We start from the raw sequence: 19,972 nt of genomic DNA on the forward strand, positions 1-19,972 counted from the left end.
TCATCTGTTTGTGTTCTTTCCGGTCATCATCTCTCCCATGATGCTTGTTTTCCAATCATGACCACCCACCACAACCATAGCAAACTGTCATCCAATCATGACCACCTACCCACCACAACCATAGCAAACTGTCATCCAACCACAACCACCCACTATAACCACCCACCATGACCATAACCACCCACCATGACCACCCACCATGACCATAACCACCCACCATGACCACCCACCATGACCATGACCACCCACCATGACCACCCACCATGACCATAACCACCCACCATGACCACCCACCATGACCATAACCACCCACCATGACCACCCACCATGACCATAACCACCCACCATGACCACCCATCACGACCACCCACCAGCATTTACTATATTGGCTCGAACTGTTTGATTAATGATGAATGAATGCATGTGTGGGATAATCAACTGCATTATCTCACCAAGCCGAAGCCTATAGGGCCTATAGAAGCATTAAGTCAAGAGTAGCTCAGCGAACTCTTTTAAACTCCATTCCAAACAAGCTGTACAGGCCTAATCAAATGCTATTCATTTTTCTTGAGCATATAAGATGAACTTTTTTCCTTTGGGAGCCCACAATGATAGGCTCTACATGCTATAGGAGGGGGACTTTAGTGTAAAGCAGAATCATGTTCTAGGCTAGATGTTTTGCTGTATGTTAAGCCTATACTTTGAATATCAGACCACAGATGATCAAGCCATCACGTAGTCAAATCGATTGTGATTTATTATCTCATTGTCTGACGATGTAAAATGTTCATGATATGGTGGATGGATGTTCAACCACGCATGTATAATCGGTTTCGGTTATGTATCATAGACTTTCCTTCAAATGATTGATGACTAACTAGCGTGGATGGACAACGCAAGGTTAACCTTCCACGCACAGGAGAATAGTGGTGGTCAGTTTGGACTGCCACGTAATCAACGCTCCTATGAGAGGGGGATTGGGGAGCGCGTGTGTTTGTTTTTTTGTGTGTGTGGGGGGGGGGGCACGAGGTTGTGGGATGCAGACGGTAAAGCAACCATTCTGTCTCGAGCTCTCCCAGCATCAGCACCACACGGTTACATGCGCCCTCTGGTTCCAAAGCGGAGAAGAGTGTCGGTGTCAAACCTGCAAGGCGAAATCGATCCGTTCTACAACACAAGGCAACAGGTTTTTCTCGAACTCTAGGACATAAGGGCTGAATTGTCTTTCAAATTCAGCGTCGAAAGGGAAGTTGGAAGGCAATTACTGGTGTGAGAACAATCCACAGGTTTGTAGAAAATCGAATGCCATTTTTTTCAACACCAGTCGAGAATATCTCGATATATTTTGTTTTCTAATTCATTATTTCCATTTTTAAAAAATGGTAATATGATTTCCTTTCTCTATTTAAAAATGTAAGACCGGGTATCGAAAATTGTTCATCACAAAAATAGGCTGAGTTGTGGTGACATAATGTAACTATAATACAATTCTTCAAATGGAGAGGCAACGTGTCTGGAGAACAGATGTGATGTGTGCTGCCAACAGGTGTTCTAGGTTAGACTGGCTAGTCTAGTCTAGTCGGCATCATCAAGGCTTCAAACGGGAATTAGGCTACCTGCCTTTTGTTTCTCTATAACGTCTGTCCATAGGCATGCATATGTAAGCGAATTTTAATAAATGTTAAAGGCCCAGTGCAGTCAAAATTCATTTTTTTCTATGTTCTGTATCATATTGTACAACATCTGATCAAACTAACACTATAAAAGTGAGAAAACATTTGATCAGTGTTATTTCCAGATAGTTGCTGGTTGAAAATATAATTTCCACAAGACCTTAACATCAACATGGTTTCATAGCATGGTTTCATAGCATGGTTTCATAGCATGGTTTCATAGCATGGTTTCATAGCATGGTTTCATAGCATGGTTTCATAGGCAGGAGTTTCGGCTTTCCATGGTGACATCACCATGCAGTAAATTCAAAGATTCAAAGAAAGTTCCAACCCCCCCCAAGGTACTTAAATGTTACCCAGCAATTATTTGATATTGATATAAAAATGACTGCATTTGGTCTTTAAGCCAGACCTGGCTGTCAGAAGAAAGACAAAGGTGGGTGGTGACTAGACCCTAAGCTCCTCCCTCCCTCCCACACCATTACACCACTTGTTACGGAGAAGTTCTTCACAGCACTGAATGCACGTTTTGACATCTCCACACCTGTTTCTGTTTCATTTGGACAGTCATGGACGCGCTAATGAAGGGGTTCTCAAAAGCCAAGGATGGGGTCGCGGCAGCGGCAGAGAAGACCAAGCAGGGCGTGACTGGGGCGGCAGAGATGACAAAAGGTGGTGTTATCTTTGTCGGTAGGTGTGGACAATAGTAGCTTACATGCTGTTGTTTTCTGTTACTACTTCCTGTTGAATCATTGCTGCAACATTGAATGTTAGAAATTCTGTATGACAATGGTTTTGATCAGCGAACATAAAGTGATACTTGTATTGAATGACGGTGCTTTGTAAGGTCAATAAATGGGATGTTAATTATTTGTCACCTGTCTTTCACCTGTGTTTGTTCTTTTCATAGGCAACAAAACAAAAGATGGAGTCACAACAGGTAGGTTGGATGTCACCATTACCAACATTTAAGCTATTTTATAGAATATAATCTACTGTACACACTTAGTTTAATGCCTGATTTTTACAACACACACACACACACACTAAACAACTAACAGAAAGCCAGCAGAGATCATATTGTCATGAAAATCAAGGATATGGTTTGTGACACCAATGCCAGCAGAGTAATAATACCAGTGATATCATACAACTCACCTTAACAGCCTATACACTCCATCTTAGAGTCACTGCTCACAGAATTCATTATGTTCCATTGAATTGAAAGAGACAGCGTATACTCTGTCTTGGAGTCACTGTTCAGCTGTTCACATTTGCCTTTGAATTGAAAGATAGGCTGCATGTTGAATGTCCTCAGTACCTGAATTGTCTTATGATTGGAGTGAATGGTGTGTGTGTGTGTGTGTGTGTGTGTGTGTGTGTGTGTGTGTGTGTGTGTGTGTGTGTGTGTGTGTGTGTGTGTGTGTGTGTGTGTGTGTGTGTGTGTGTGTGTGTGTGTGTGTGTGTGTGTGTGTGTGTGTGTGTGTGTGTGTGTGTGTGTGCCTGGCTGCGTCCTCCTTTGAGTCATGTCTTGTTGCTGTCATGGCCACCACTCACTGGATTAATCAGGTTTTGTGGTTATAGCCTTGCGTAAGCCATCCATGCCTAGCCTAGAGCAGAGCAGAGTAGAGGTAACTATGGTTAATATATACAGAGAGAATTTAGTTCCTATACCTTAATATGAGAATGGGAATCCATTATCTATAGGGGAATACCCATCTATCCTGGTCCCAGATATGTTTGTGCTGTATGGTAAACAATCCAGACCATAGGATTTGGCTTTATCAAACAGATCTGAGACCAGGCTATTGGGTAACCAATAGCTAGACTACTGTATGTCTAGGGGTCTTAGACCTAGCTACCTGGTCTGTAACCTGATTTTTACGATGTGCGTTTTGTTATTCTTATCTCTTACTTTTTTGTTGTTGTTATTTTCTTATAACTTTATTGTCAGTTAAGGTCTTTTAAGTACGCATTTCTCTTTAATGTCTACACCTGTGACAAATCCAATTTGATATGAATCTATGTGAGAAATGAGAAATGCCTCTAGGTGTTGAATGTACATGTGACAAGGGAGTCAGCAACCTTGATCCAAGGCCAGCTCTCTCCAGACCAGGTACATTATTATGTATTCAAATACTGACAAAACATAAATATGTGAACGACCGCCTTGATTCTATCTTATGTAGCAAAATATGAAATTATGTTTTTTTTTCATTGGATAAAAGCAGAGACACGGAGCTATAAAATGGTATATCAAGCACAGCATTTGTAGGAACAATGGGAAAGTAATCCTGCTTTGAAAGTTGATAAACTTGTAACTCCACTTTTGAGAAAATGGCCTTTAAATGATTTTGGTACACCTACTGGAGAGCTCTTCTTTGTCTACACCCAATCAGCATTGTTCACACGCTCTTAAGCAAGCCCCACCCATCTCTTTAAGGATTAACATGTGAGGTCATGTGCTAAACAGTGAGAACTGTAGTAAAGATTAAGACTACGTGGTAAAAGTAGTAGCCTACAATAAGGAAAAAAATACAGGTAAACAGAAAGTGTCCAGATAAAAAAGATTTTATAAATATTAGATCACACACTTGTCTAAATGATTGGGTCATGTGAAATAAATGCTATAAGTGTATGGGTCTCTACAGAAGGTGTAAACGGTACAGCGAAATGGTTACTTGCATTGTAGCAATATCAGAAATAGTGTCAATATAAAGGAAAAATTAACAAGTGTCAATGCCAGTAGAGAAAGAACAAAATAATATATAGTATGTATAAGATCAATATCACTAACCATATTAGTGATAGATGAGGTAGTTATATGCATACGATCAGGGGTAAAGTGGCTGAGCAGCAGGATAAAAAAAATAATAGTAGCAGCAATGTACAATTCCAGTCAAAAGTTTGGACACACCTACTCAAGGGTCTTTCTTTATTTTTACTATTTTCTACACTGTAGAATAATAGTGAAGACATCAAAACTATGGAAATAACACATATGGAATCATGTAGTAACCAAAAAAATGTGTTAAACAAATTAAAATATATATATTTTTTAAGATTCTTCAAAGTAGCCACCTTGCCTTGATGACAGCTTTCCACACTCTTGGAATTCTCTCTCTGACAGGTACTGTATAGTGTGTGTGTTGGAGAGAGTCATGTGACTAGCGGCACTGCAGATAGTGCTGATGACTGGGAACTCACCCCAGCGATGAACTGGTCCGTCCGAAACACATATGAACAAGGGAATCTATGTTCGGGGAACCTGTTTCTGTCCTGCCCTTGACTTTTGTGCAGGACATGTGATGTCCATAGGCTCTTCGTCGCAAAATTCCCTGATCTTCTCAAAAATATGTGTTTGTCTAGCTGTATCCAGGTGATGCTTGTACAGGCAGACCATCGATGGGGCAAAGGATGTTAGCATTGCGCAGCAGCTGAAACCTGGTCCCGACTGAGTCTGAACGCTACTTGGAGACAACGACACCAGGCTCCAGAGTATCAAAGCTGTAAAACAGGAAATAACTAACAAAAATTGAGAAGACATAACAACCTTCCACAATATCAATTCACCTCCCAAGTTTAGATAAGAAGAATAACCTCATACAATGCAATGAAAATGATGTTCACCTGAAGTGCTGGTACTGCTTGATCTGTGGCAGCGGCCTGAAGTACAAAGTCAGCTGTTGTTGTCAGCCATATCTTTCCACCAGCACCGTACCATCCTCCAGTCCAACCAGCTGTGGGATGTTGACCCCTGTCACAGTGTTGTCCTTCACAACACCAGCAATCTCAGACAGTGTTCACTCTGGTCTTTCTGAAGCGCTGCTTGATGAGGCCGAAGCTCGTGGTGTGGCCTGTGATCAGGAAGTGAAGGTCCAGACTGGTGGAGCTTGTGCATGGTCCGCCAGGATCAGGAAGTGAAAGTCCAGACTGGTGGAGCTTGTGCATGGTCCGCCAGGATCAGGAAGTGAAGGTCCAGACTGGTGGAGCTTGTGCATGGTCCGCCAGGATCAGGAAGTGAAGGTCCAGACTGGTGGAGCTTGTGCATGGTCCGCCAGGATCAGGAAGTGAAGGTCCAGACTGGTGGAGCTTGTGCATGGTCCGCCAGGATCAGGAAGTGAAGGTCCAGACTGGTGGAGCTTGTGCATGGTCCGCCAGGATCAGGAAGTGAAGGTCCAGACTGGTGGAGCTTGTGCATGGTCCGCCAGGATCAGGAAGTGAAGGTCCAGACTGGTGGAGCTTGTGCATGGTCCGCAAGGATCAGGAAGTGAAGGTCCAGACTGGTGGAGCTTGTGCATGGTCCGCCAGGATCAGGAAGTGAAGGTCCAGACTGGTGGAGCTTGTGCATGGTCCGCCAGGATCAGGAAGTGAAGGTCCAGACTGGTGGAGTTTGTGCATGGTCCGCCAGGCACAATACCAGAGCACAAACGGGTTATTGTTTTGGCCACTGCAATTATCACAATTCAGGTCCACACGTGTTTCCCCAACTCCCTAGTTGTTGACTGCGCTGCTGGATGACGCCTTCATCAACCAAGTAGTTGACTTGTTGTGGTATTCCTTCACAGCAGACACCAAACAAGACACACTTGCGAGGAGTTAAAAAGTAGATGGGACCTGGCTACATAGGGTCAGAGGGATAGTAGATGGGACCTGGCTACATAGGGTCAGAGGGATAGTAGATGGGACCTGGCTGCATAGGGTCAGAAGGATAGTAGATGGGACCTGGCTACATAGGGTCAGAAGGATAGTAGATGGGACCTGGCTGCATAGGGTCAGAAGGATAGCAGATGGGACCTGGCTACATAGTGTCAGAAGGATAGTAGATGGGACCTGGCTACATAGGGTCAGAAGGATAGTAGATGGGACCTGGCTACATAGGGTCAGAAGGATAGTAGATGGGACCTGGCTACATAGGGTCAGAGGGATAGTAGATGGGACCTGGCTACATAGGGTCAGAAGGATAGTAGATGGGACCTGGCTACATAGGGTCAGGAGGATAGTAGATGGGACCTGGCTACATAGGGTCAGAAGGATAGTAGATGGGACCTGGCTACATAGGGTCAGAAGGATAGTAGATGGGACCTGGCTACATAGGGTCAGAAGGATAGTAGATGGGACCTGGCTACATAGGGTCAGAAGGATAGTAGATGGGACCTGGCTACATAGGGTCAGAAGGATAGTAGATGGGACCTGGCTACATAGGGTCAGAAGGATAGTAGATGGGACCTGGCTACATAGGGTCAGAAGGATAGTAGATGGGACCTGGCTACATAGGGTCAGAAGGATAGTAGATGGGACCTGGCTACATAGGGTCAGAAGGATAGTAGATGGGACCTGGCTACATAGGGTCAGAAGGATAGTAGATGGGACCTGGCTACATAGGGTCAGAAGGATAGTAGATGGGACCTGGCTACATAGGGTCAGAAGGATAGTAGATGAGACCTGGCTACATAGGGTCAGAAGGATAGTAGATGGGACCTGGCTACATAGGGTCAGGAGGATAGTAGATGGGACCTGGCTACATAGGGTCAGAAGGATAGTAGATGGGACCTGGCTACATAGGGTCAGGAGGATAGTAGATGGGACCTGGCTACATAGGGTCAGGAGGATAGTAGATGGGACCTGGCTACATAGGGTCAGGAGGATAGTAGATGGGACCTGGCTACATAGGGTCAGGAGGATAGTAGATGGGACCTGGCTACATAGGGTCAGGAGGATAGTAGATGGGACCTGGCTACATAGGGTCAGGAGGATAGTAGATGGGACCTGGCTACATAGGGTCAGGAGGATAGTAGATGGGACCTGGCTACATAGGGTCAGGAGGATAGTAGATGGGACCTGGCTACATAGGGTCAGAAGGATAGTAGATGGGACCTGGCTACATAGGGTCAGGAGGATAGTAGATGGGACCTGGCTACATAGGGTCAGGAGGATAGTAGATGGGACCTGGCTACATAGGGTCAGGAGGATAGTAGATGGGACCTGGCTACATAGGGTCAGGAGGATAGTAGATGGGACCTGGCTACATAGGGTCAGGAGGATAGTAGATGGGACCTGGCTACATAGGGTCAGAAGGATAGTAGATGGGACCTGGCTACATAGGGTCAGAAGGATAGTAGATGGGACCTGGCTACATAGGGTCAGGAGGATAGTAGATGGGACCTGGCTACATAGGGTCAGAAGGATAGTAGATGGGACCTGGCTACATAGGGTCAGGAGGATAGTAGATGGGACCTGGCTACATAGGGTCAGGAGGATAGTAGATGGGACATGGCTACATAGGGTCAGAAGGATAGTAGATGGGACCTGGCTACATAGGGTCAGAAGGATAGTAGATGGGACCTGGCTACATAGGGTCAGGAGGATAGTAGATGGGACCTGGCTACATAGGGTCAGAAGGATAGTAGATGGGACCTGGCTACATAGGGTCAGAAGGATAGTAGATGGGACCTGGCTACATAGGGTCAGGAGGATAGTAGATGGGACCTGGCTACATAGGGTCAGGAGGATAGTAGATGGGACCTGGCTACATAGGGTCAGAAGGATAGTAGATGGGACCTGGCTACATAGGGTCAGAAGGATAGTAGATGGGACCTGGCTACATAGGGTCAGGAGGATAGTAGATGGGACCTGGCTACATAGGGTCAGGAGGATAGTAGATGGGACCTGGCTACATAGGGTCAGAAGGATAGTAGATGGGACCTGGCTACATAGGGTCAGAAGGATAGTAGATGGGACCTGGCTACATAGGGTCAGGAGGATAGTAGATGGGACCTGGCTACATAGGGTCAGAAGGATAGTAGATGGGACCTGGCTACATAGGGTCAGGAGGATAGTAGATGGGACCTGGCTGCAAAGGGTCAGAAGGATAGTAGATGGGACCTGGCTACATAGGGTCAGAAGGATAGTAGATGGGACCTGGCTACATAGGGTCAGAAGGATAGTAGATGGGACCTGGCTACATAGGGTCAGAAGGATAGTAGATGGGACCTGGCTACATAGGGTCAGGAGGATAGTAGATGGGACCTGGCTGCAAAGGGTCAGAAGGATAGTAGATGGGACCTGGCTACATAGGGTCAGAAGGATAGTAGATGGGACCTGGCTACATAGGGTCAGAAGGATAGTAGATGGGACCTGGCTACATAGGGTCAGGAGGATAGTAGATGGGACCTGGCTACATAGGGTCAGGAGGATAGTAGATGGGACCTGGCTACATAGGGTCAGAAGGATAGTAGATGGGACCTGGCTACATAGGGTCAGAAGGATAGTAGATGGGACCTGGCTACATAGGGTCAGAAGGATAGTAGATGGGACCTGGCTACATAGGGTCAGAAGGATAGTAGATGGGACCTGGCTACATAGGGTCAGGAGGATAGTAGATGGGACCTGGCTACATAGGGTCAGGAGGATAGTAGATGGGACCTGGCTACATAGGGTCAGAAGGATAGTAGATGGGACCTGGCTACATAGGGTCAGAAGGATAGTAGATGGGACCTGGCTACATAGGGTCAGGAGGATAGTAGATGGGACCTGGCTACATAGGGTCAGAAGGATAGTAGATGGGACCTGGCTGCAAAGGGTCAGAAGGATAGTGCACCTGCAAACAACAAAAGAACATTAAATAAAATAAATTAAAATGAATTTGTAATGGTTTTCTTCTAGGGAAAGAGAGGCGGACCAAAATGCAGCGTGGTTAGTTTTGTGCATCTTTAATAAAGATGAAAGTACAACAATCTACAAAACAAGAAACGTGAAAAAACCAAAACAGTCCTATCTGGTGCCACAAACACAAAGACAGGAACAACCACCCACAAATCCCAACACAAAACAGGCTACCTAAATATGATTCCCAATCAGAGACAATGACTAACACCTGCCTCTGATTGAGAACCATATCAGGCCAAACATAGAAATAGACAAACCAGACACACAACATAGAATGCCCACCCAGCTCACGTCCTGACCAACACTAAAACAAGGAAAACACATACGAACGATGGTCAGAACGTGACAGAATTGTCTCACCCCTGTCAATCTGTCTTTACACAACTCAGTGAAACGTATTTGACTGGTTACCATATATATATTATATATCTTGTTGTGTGTGTGTGTGTGTATCTGACTATATGTCCTTAATCAGTATAAAGGAGGAAATGTTCCTTACTTGGTGAGCAAAATCAAAGCTGTAATGTATCCTGATGTCTTTGCTTGCTGGTTCAGTAGGGGCCCCCAGAGACAACTACAGGTCTTGACAGGAAGTCTTGCAGTCAGCAACCATCTTCTGGTACACAGACCGCTCACTCTGAACAAGTGCTTGCTTTGGCCAGCTCTCTTTTTGATGGGGACACATTAGACCATTCTCCTTGGATGTCTGGTGGAGGAGAGTCAGGCGTGTTCTACTGATGCTGAAAGACAAATTCCAGAAACAAATATTCTTGCATTATTATAATAGATAGCCATAATCACCGTCAAACACGCCTGGCTAACTTGATGGGTCATGTAATCATCTGGCGAAGTGGAGTCTTTTGTTTAGACATGTAAGCTAGCCACTAGCTAAACAATGAACCATAATCCCAATTCACAGAGTACTAGCAATACAAAGTGATTGTCATAGCTAGCTTAAGTTAACCAAATAGGTTTAATGTTATCTAGTTTGCTAGCTAACATTAGGCTATAACTAGCAATGCAAATGGCTTTCTGATATATTACTCCACAGATCATACACATACTGTTAGCTAGTGAGCCAGCCATCTAATGTCAGCTTGCTAACCGTACACTTTAACTTGCAATGAAAACAACTTTCTGACAAAATTAGAAATGTATAATATCTGAAACTGTAGCTAGAAACCCAGCGGCCTCACGGCTCTGCCAGCTGGGACACTGACTGACCATCACCTTAAATGGCATCCTTATGTGCTTATCAAGTCTTAGTTCAGCAGCTAGACCCGGTTGGTGCTGCCACCTGGGGGTGGCATGTGGAAGTGTATCCTGGTAGTGTGTTTGCCTGTGTCCTAACACTAACTGTCCCCCATACCACAACAGTATCTTCTCTAACCATGTACCTCTGGATGTTAACCTCTTCATACCCCCCCCCCTCTCTCTCTCTCTCTCTCTCTCTCTCTCTCTCTCTCTCTCTCTCTCTCTCTCTCTCTCTCTCTCTCTCTCTCTCTCTCTCTCTCTCTCTCCCTCTCTCTCTCTCTCTCTCTCTCCCTCTCTCTCTCTCTCTCTCTCTCTCTTCCTCCTCTCTCTCTCTCTCTCTTCCTCCTCTCTCTCTCCCTATTCCCCCTCCTCCTCCTCTCTCTCTCTTCCTCCTCTCTCTCTCTCCCTCCTCTCTCTCTCCCTATTCCCTCTCCTCCTCCTCTCTCTCACTCTCTCCACAGTTGCAGGTAAAACGGTGTCTGGGGTGTCCCAGGTGGGCGGTGCCATGGTGACAGGTGTCACAGCAGTGTGCAACAAGACTGTGGAGGGGGCGGGGAATATCGCTGCTGCGACCGGATTGGTCAAGAAAGACCCAGCCAAACAGGTGAGAATGATACCTGAGAGCGTTGCCTTTCTTTCCCTCAGGCACACACTTTCCACCTCTCTCTCTCGTCCTTCACAACAACCTATTCAATTGAGATGAATGACAAAACAGGTGGCTTACTTTTTCTTCTTCAGCACAAATGTGTTTTCAGGGGGAACTTCTTTTCTATCTCAGCTACGGTCTCTGTCTCACCATCACATTAGCAGTGAATTGGTTGTGGTTCTCTGTAGCTAAACTTTCTCATAAGGAGAAAGTATTGTTGTGTAATTGATGGTTGTCTGACTGAATACATGTTTGTCAGGGAATAAACTTTAACATCACATGCTAGGAGAGAAAACAGAGGCGACCATTGCTATTCGTTTTTTGAAACTTCATCAGAACGGACCTGTTGCGTTTCAATGCTGTCCTCCATTTTCAATGAAACATTTTCGATCCATTTTATATGACAGCTATTCACTGGCTGCTCCTGTCTGTGTCAAAATGGACCCTGACCTTCAGTCCTCTACAGCCAGCTTCTTCTTCTCCTCTTATAGTCTCTGACATTCTTAGTTCTCAGTCATTAAAAAACAGGATGGATTCTCCATCGTCTGTTTGAAAGTCTGTTTTGATAAAGGAAGACAGAGAGAGAGAGAGAGAGAGAGAGAGACAGAGAGAGAGCGAGAGGTGAGGTCCAATATCCTGAAAGACTGAGACAATTTGCAGCCCTGACGGTCTCTGAAGATGAAAAATGATTGTCTCTCTTTCAAAACAAAACCCAACATAGTCTCGGATAGATAAAAGGAAAGCCTTGTGGTCGTAGTGATGATTCATCTTCAAACCAACAGCAGAGCAACAGGTTTTCTTCAGGCTGCTCTTACATGTTCTCTCAGTTAAAGGGACAATGTGCAATATTTACTGCTGTTCAACGGTCAATTCAATGAATAACAAACACCCATTGGTTATTGAAGGGATATAACTTGCCTAATGAGCTTAGTACAGGTCAACTCCATCTATGCATTTGAGAATGGTTACATACTCCAGACCCATCCCTCAGCTTTATAGCAAAACAGGTGGAGGGGCTGTCAATTGTAAACAACAAAAACAAATGACAGATTGTGGCTTTAACCGTGTTAATCTGCCAGGTGAATTAGCCACCCAAAGCATACAGCTGATGTCTCTGGTACTCAACAATCACTGCATTCATTATCTGTAAATTGCCCTTATTCGCATAGACACACACACACACACACACACACACACACACACACACACACACACACACACACACACACACACACACACACACACACACACACACACACACACACACACACACACACACACACACACACACACACACACACACATTTCCTGTACAGTGGCCTTATCGTAAAAACAAATCAACAACATCAATCAGAGAGAAAACCTCACTAATTAGAAGGAAATAAAACGTTTAGCCCCCATCCTCCTTTGTTTATGACTAGAGGGGTTACATGACACAGACACTCACAGATTAATTTAGTGTTTAGTGGGACATCATTCTAGAGGATTACACAATTATCCTGTGATTAATGCTACTGAGAGGAAATGATAAACAAAATCTGGGCCTGAAAATCAAGGACTTCATAACGATAATTACCGACACACACACACACACACACACACACACACACACACACACACACACACACACACACACACACACACACACACACACACACACACACACACACACACACACACACACACACACACACACACACACACACACACACACACACACACACACACACACATGCCACTGATGAATAACATAAAGTAGTGAAATGTAAATAAATAACTATTTGGGTGTGGACAGTAAACAACTCCTTGTAACCACTCTGGTCATCAGCAGTTGAATAATGTCCTCAGCATTATACAGTGCGTTCGGAAAGTATTCTGACCCCACATTTTGTTACGTCCATTTTCTTTGTTTTGAAAGAGGTTTGATTGTGGTATTTCCTGTGGCCATTGATTGGCCACCTAGCTCTTTATCTCCAAACCCTGTGTAACGCTTTATCATGTCCTCCGTGTAACGCCTAATTGTGTCCTCCGGGTGTCAGAGTGAAAACACAGAGACTGCTTCCCTAATTCTCTACATAGGCTCTGGTCAAAAATAGTGCAATTATGGGCCCTGGTCAAAAGTAGTGCACTATGGGCCCTGGTCAAAAGTAGTGCACTATGGGCCCTGGTCAAAAGTAGTGCACTTATGGGCCCTGGTCAAAAGTAGTGCACTATGTAGGGAATAGAGTGCCATTTGGGGCAAAGCCAGAGACTGTGCACAGAATTGGATTTATCTCATTTGGAGGTAGCCTTAGTGCCTGTCTGTTCCCTGCTTGTGTTCTGAGCGCCAGTCATTACAGTGCCATTGCTATCGATCAAATTAAAAAGGTCCAATCGACCGACCGACCCCATGTTAGAGCCCATCAAAGGGGCTTCTCTGCCTAGGGGTCTCCGACCCAGGCTCCATCTCTCGTTACCGTTATTTATCCCTCTATCTATCTGTCTCTCTCATCCCTCCTTCCTAAAGCAAGCAAGGGAACAGCAGGCGAGGGAGCTGAGTGATCCACTTTCATGTGGTTGTCCACAGCAGCCAGCCACCAGCCATCAATTAGACAGTGTGAGAGATGGGCTGTCTGACGACGAAGGAGGAAGAGTGAGGATGTTACTTGTTTGTTTGTGTGCTGGATAGAACACACACACACCGGGGTTTCCATTAGCCGGTAATAGCCGGCTTTTGTCCGATTAAAAAATAGAAAAGCTGATAAATAAAATTGTCCGGGAAGAGAAGAAAAAACACCATTGTGAAGTAACGCTTTTTAGCCTCTTCATTGATGGAAATACATTTTACCGGTCATGCTTATAAATATAGGTTAATATGAATAATTTATATTTGTATATTCTTTATGTATCTTTGTTATGTTTATATTGGTTATGTATCTTATTTATCACATGCGTACAGCATGCAGATAAAGAGCCTATGAGTGGAAATCTGTCTGAAAGTGCCAGAGCTGCTACTGCAGCATCTTGTGGTGCTTTCAAGACAACTGGGAACTCTGAAAAATACGAGGTCAAATCATGAGGTCAGTGAACTTCAGGTCAGAAAGTCGGAGCTCTAGAAAGAGGCCTGTGTTCCCGAGTTGGAATTCCGAGTTTGATGACTGTTAAAAACTATTTTTCCTAGTCGGAGCTCGTATTTTCCCAGGAATCTTGAACCCACTGAAGTTGAAACTCAGAGATTTCCGAGTTCCCAGTTGTTTTGAAAGCAGCATCAAACGGCAACTGAAGGCAGGCTTCATCAGAGCGTCAAACACCACTTGCAATGAGCTGGAGGCGGTATGCATGTGCAGTGCCCGTTTGACAACAGTGTTTACTCGCTAATTGCATTATGCATGAACATTCACGTCTAGTCTACTGCCTTGTGGGGCGACAGGTAGATTACTGCCTTGTGGGGCGACAGGTAGATTACTGCCTTGTGGGGCGACAGGTAGATTACTGCCTTGTGGGGCGACAGGTAGATTACTGCCTTGTGGGGCGACAGGTAGATTACTGCCTTGTGGGGCGACAGGTAGATTACTGCCTTGTGGGGCGACAGGTAGATTACTGCCTTGTGGGGCGACAGGTAGATTACCGCCTTGTGGGGCGACAGGTAGATTACTGCCTTGTGGGGCGACAGGTAGATTACTGCCTTGTGGGGCGCCAGGTAGCCTATTGCCTTGTGGGGCGCCAGGTTGCCTATTGCCTTGTGGGGCGCCAGGTAGCCTATTGCCTTGTGGGGCGCCAGGTAGCCTATTGCCTTGTGGGGCGCCAGGTAGCCTATTGCCTTGTGGGGCGCCAGGTAGCCTATTGCCTTGTGTGGCGCCAGGTAGCCTATTGCCTTGTGGGGCGCCAGGTTGCCTATTGCCTTATGGGCATTGCTGCACTCATAATGTGAAGAAATAGTAGTTGATCAACATTTTAAGATCAACGTTCTGATCTGCTGCATCAGACTCATTGTTTTTTAATGTTTATTTAAAATGTTTATGTAGCTTAGGCCAACTGGTTCTATGAATTAGGGATCCATATTCATATTCTATATCCATATTGTGTTTGAAATAGGCTATTTAGTTCAAAATGTTGGCTGTCAAATGTCCTACTCTACATTTTCCTAACGGAAACCCTGACACACACACACACACACACACACACAGACAGACAGACAGACAGACAGACAGACAGACAGACAGACAGACAGACAGACAGACAGACAGACAGACAGACACACACAGAGGCCTGCTGGTTATTGTCTGTGAGAAGGAGACGGCTCAGGCTGGTAAATGGATTTGTGCTGGTAAGATAGAGCAGAGAACACACCTCATCAGCTCCCATAGACTGACTCACTGACTCAAGTCACAGATGCTGTTCTGTGTATGTCCTGTTGATGAGCCACGAGACAAGAGGAACCCAATCAATATCTCGTCAATGTTTCATATGGGAAATGAAAGGCTCAAGAAATTGTGAAGAATGAACGTATTACTTAGTTACAAGTTAATACTTAGCTGGAGAAGATATTATCTTTATAGGATAAGTATTATCATGTACACAACTAACTGTATAAGTCACTGAGCTCTTCAATATGGTCCATTCTACTGCCACTGTTTGTCTATGGAGATTGCATGGCTATGTGCTCTATTTTATACACTTGTCAGCAACGAGTGTGGCTGAAACAGCCAAATCCACAAATTTGAAGTGTCCACATACTTTTCATGTCTTTTGGTTTCTTGAGTTGACTAGCAGAATAGAAAGAAGAACAGTAGAAACAGTATTTATTTGCCATGGTGAGTGTTGGGAGATGACGTGTGGTGTGTGTGTGTGTGTGTGTGTGTGTGTGTGTGTGTCTGGCTCTGCTGTGTGAACAGATGGAGACACGGTGGGCGGTGTTAAATGGAATGGCAGGAGGAGAGAGAGAGAGAGCGGGAGAGCAATGGGGAGGGCAATGGGGAGGGAGGGGATGGGGAGGGAGGGGATGGGGAGAGATTTGGAGAGAGAGAGAGGAGAGAGAGAGAGAGAGAGGAGAGAGAGAGAGAGAGAGAGAGAGAGAGAGAGAGAGAGAGAGAGAGAGAGAGAGAGAGAGAGAGAGAGAGAGAGAGAGAGAGAGAGAGAGAGAGAGAGAGAGAGAGAGAGAGAGAGAGAGAGAGAGAGAGAGAGAGAAAACCTGGGTCTGCACTACCCTGTAACTCTCAGGTTGTGTCAGCTGGTAGCCTGGGAGTGGATTTGTGTGTATCACCTGTGTATCTTATTAGAGAAGGTCATACCAATGCCAAGCACCAATCAAGCTCGTGTGTGTGTATATGTGTGTTGTGTTAGTATGGTTGTCATTACCAACAAGAGGAAAATACTGCAGCAGCAACCAACTAACACAAGGTAATAGTCTAACAGGGTTATTTGGGACACTTGTCCATTGTTGACCTGGTCAGTGAATGTGTTATTATTGCAGGATGAAGATGCTTTGTCTAAAGACTTGGCCATCAACGAGTCTCCAGTGGACCCAGAGGGCGATGATGCTGCAGAGGTGGGACATTTACCGTCACGCTTATCTTCTAGATCACTATTTCAACAGGCTTTCTGTAGATGGAACCTCGGGGTCCGAGGCTGTAGACCAAGGCTCTTCAACCCTGTTCCTGGAGAGTTACAGTACCATCCTGTAGGTTCTCTCTCCAACCCTGTTCCTGGAGAGTTACTGTACCGTCCTGTAGGTTCTCTCTCCAACCCTGTTCCTGGAGAGTTACTGTACCATCCTGTAGGTTCTCTCTCCAACCCTGTTCCTGGAGAGTTACTGTACCATCCTGTTGGTTCTCTCTCCAACCCTGTTCCTGGAGAGTTACAGTACCATCCTGTAGGTTCTCTCTCCAACCCTGTTCCTGGAGAGTTACAGTACCATCCTGTAGGTTCTCTCTCCAACCCTGTTCCTGGAGAGTTACAGTACCATCCTGTAGGTTCTCTCTCCAACCCTGTTCCTGGAGAGTTACTGTACCGTCCTGTAGGTTCTCTCTCCAACCCTGTTCCTGGAGAGTTACTGTACCATCCTGTAGGTTCTCTCTTCAACCCAAGAACCTACAGGATGGTACAGTAACTCTCCAGGAACAGGGTTGGAGAGAGAACCTACAGGAGGTTACAGTAACTCTCCAGGAACAGGGTTGGAGAGAGAACCCTGTTCCTGGAGAGTAACTCTCCAGGAACAGGGTTCCTGGAGAGAGAACCATCCTGTAGGATGGTACTGTAACCCTGTTCCTGGAACAGGGTTGGAGAGAGAACCTACAGGACGGTACAGTAACTCTCCAGGAACAGGGTTGGAGAGAGAACCTACAGGATAGTACAGTAACTCTCCAGAAACAGGATTGGAGAGAGAACCTACAGGACTGTACGGTAACTCTCCAGGAACAGGGTTGGAGAGAGAACCTACAGGATAGTACAGTAACTCTCCAGGAACAGGATTGGAGAGAGAACCTACAGGACTGTACGGTAACTCTCCAGGAACAGGGTTGGAGAGAGAACCTACAGGACTGTACGGTAACTCTCCAGGAACAGGGTTGGAGAGAGAACCTACAGGACTGTACGGTAACCCTCCAGGGACAGGGTTGGAGAGAGAACCTACAGGAGGGTAGCTCTCCAGGAACAGGGTTGGAGAGAGAACCTACAGGAGGGTAGCTCTCCAGGGACAGGGTTGGAGAGAGAACCTACAGGAGGGTAACTCTCCAGGAACAGGTTTGGAGAGAGAACCTACAGGAGGGTAACTCTCCAGGAACAGGGTTGGAGAGAGAACCTACAGGAGGGTAGCTCTCCAGGAACAGGGTTGGAGAGAGAACCTACAGGAGGGTAGCTCTCCAGGGACAGGGTTGGAGAGAGAACCTACAGGAGGGTAACTCTCCAGGAACAGGTTTGGAGAGAGAACCTACAGGAGGGTAACTCTCCAGGAACAGGGTTGGAGAGAGAACCTACAGGAGGGTAACTCTCCAGGGACAGGGTTGTAGAGAGAACCTACAGGAGGGTAGCTCTCCAGGAACAGGGTTGGAGAGAGAACCTACAGGAGGGTAGCTCTCCAGGAACAGGGTTGGAGAGAGAACCTACAGGAGGGTAGCTCTCCAGGAACAGGGTTGGAGAGAGAACCTACAGGAGGGTAGCTCTCCAGGAACAGGGTTGGAGAGAGAACCTACAGGAGGGTAGCTCTCCAGGAACAGGGTTGGAGAGAGAACCTACAGGAGGGTAGTTCTCCAGGAACAGGGTTGGAGAGAGAACCTACAGGAGGGTAGCTCTCCAGGAACAGGGTTGGAGAGAGAACCTACAGGAGGGTAGCTCTCCAGGAACAGGGTTGGAGAGAGAACCTACAGGAGGGTAGCTCTCCAGGAACAGGGTTGGAGAGAGAACCTACAGGAGGGTAGCTCTCCAGGAACAGGGTTGGAGAGAGAACCTACAGGAGGGTAGTTCTCCAGGAACAGGGTTGGAGAGAGAACCTACAGGAGGGTAGCTCTCCAGGAACAGGGTTGGAGGGAGAACCTACAGGAGGGTAGCTCTCCAGGAACAGGGTTGGAGAGAGAACCTACAGGAGGGTAGCTCTCCAGGAACAGGGTTGGAGAGAGAACCTACAGGAGGGTAGCTCTCCAGGAACAGGGTTGGAGAGAGAACCTACAGGAGGGTAGCTCTCCAGGAACAGGGTTGGAGAGAGAACCTACAGGAGGGTAACTCTCCAGGAACAGGGTTGGAGAGAGAACCTACAGGATGGTACAGTAGCTCTCCAGGAACAGGGTTGGAGAGAGAACCTACAGGATGGTACAGTAACTCTCCAGGAACAGGGTTGGAGAGCCCTGATTTCTGAGATTACAGAGGATCAACGTCATTGAATCAGTGATTAATGGTTAACTCCTCATCATCCTCCCGTTTTTATTGAGTCATCATCCTCCATGTTTCATTCATCAGATTGTTTTACATAGTTTGTGTTTAATTGTTTCTTTTGTTGTGGATTTCCGTTCAGAAGGGCGAGGTTCCCGTGACTTCACAGTAATGTTTTTGGGTTTCATCCACCATCATCACCCTCCGTCTATGGTATGTTTGTGATTCACTTTGTGATCATTTGTTATCAGTTATTACACAAATAGGAACATAATAACGTAATACTAATAATTCCTGAAATAACTTTTCCCTCTCTGTCCTTGCAGGAGGATTCTGATGGCTATTAGAGTACACTGCATTATCTCACAACAAGCATTATCCAGAACTACTGTAACCATCCAGAATCAATGATTAAAACATTCCATGTCGCACTGCCAAGTCCCGTCGTGCCTCGTTGTGGTCTCAATAGTGAATCTGTGCTGTGTGTGTGTGTGTGTGTGTGTGTGTGTGTGTAATAGTGAATACTGTGTGTATGTGTGTGTGTAGTGTACTGTGTGTGTGTGTGTGAATACTGTGTGTGTGTGTGTAATAGTGTGTGTGTGTGTGTGTGTGTGTACGATATGTGTAATATGTATAGCCTATGTCAGTGTGTGTGAGAGTGTGTATGTTTGTTTCTGTACTTCAGTGTGTGTGTGTGTACTTCAGTGTGTGTGTGTTCTGGTGTCTTCGTCAGTCAGTCCTGAGGGCGGTCTATATGCCCTTCTGGTCCAGCTGTCACCTTCAGTGAAAAGCTGTTAGTGAATACTGTATACAGTATACTCTGCTAATAGTGAATACTGTATACACCACTCTGTTAATAGTGAATACGGTATACACCACTCTGCTAATA

The 19,972-nt window shown here is 45.8% G+C and overlaps 1 protein-coding gene and 1 long non-coding RNA gene across 17 annotated transcripts; one reads left to right on the forward strand and one right to left on the reverse strand.

The window, feature by feature from the left end:
• The first annotated feature begins 1,051 nt into the window (after positions 1-1,051).
• On the forward strand, positions 1,052-19,521 carry LOC118373160 (alpha-synuclein-like). Of its 4 annotated transcripts, none has more exons than XM_052458477.1 (7): positions 1,052-1,286; positions 2,241-2,363; positions 2,584-2,613; positions 11,057-11,199; positions 16,694-16,768; positions 19,229-19,296; positions 19,410-19,521. In XM_052458477.1, the coding sequence occupies exons 2-6, from the start codon at positions 2,243-2,245 to the stop codon at positions 19,253-19,255; spliced, it is 396 nt and encodes a 131-aa protein (XP_052314437.1). In that variant the 5' UTR covers positions 1,052-1,286; positions 2,241-2,242; the 3' UTR covers positions 19,256-19,296; positions 19,410-19,521. The 4 variants fall into 4 exon arrangements, with proteins under 4 accessions (XP_052314437.1, XP_052314438.1, XP_052314435.1 ...); XM_052458475.1 differs by having other exon boundaries at positions 1,053-1,286; positions 19,226-19,296; XM_052458478.1 differs by lacking the exon at positions 19,229-19,296.
• Positions 17,312-18,896, reverse strand: LOC127906408 (uncharacterized). 13 transcript variants are annotated; one of them, XR_008061249.1, is made up of 8 exons: positions 18,751-18,896; positions 18,493-18,664; positions 18,235-18,449; positions 18,149-18,191; positions 17,977-18,062; positions 17,848-17,890; positions 17,704-17,799; positions 17,601-17,655 (listed from the first exon to the last, which is right to left on the reverse strand). It is a non-coding gene; the product is annotated as an uncharacterized LOC127906408 (long non-coding RNA). The 13 variants fall into 13 exon arrangements; XR_008061244.1 differs by having other exon boundaries at positions 18,106-18,191; XR_008061251.1 differs by lacking the exon at positions 18,149-18,191 and having other exon boundaries at positions 18,493-18,621.
• Positions 19,522-19,972: the final 451 nt, after the last annotated feature.

Source organism: Oncorhynchus keta, chromosome 12 (assembly GCF_023373465.1).
Source record: "Oncorhynchus keta strain PuntledgeMale-10-30-2019 chromosome 12, Oket_V2, whole genome shotgun sequence".
Lineage (NCBI taxonomy): Eukaryota > Metazoa > Chordata > Actinopteri > Salmoniformes > Salmonidae > Oncorhynchus > Oncorhynchus keta.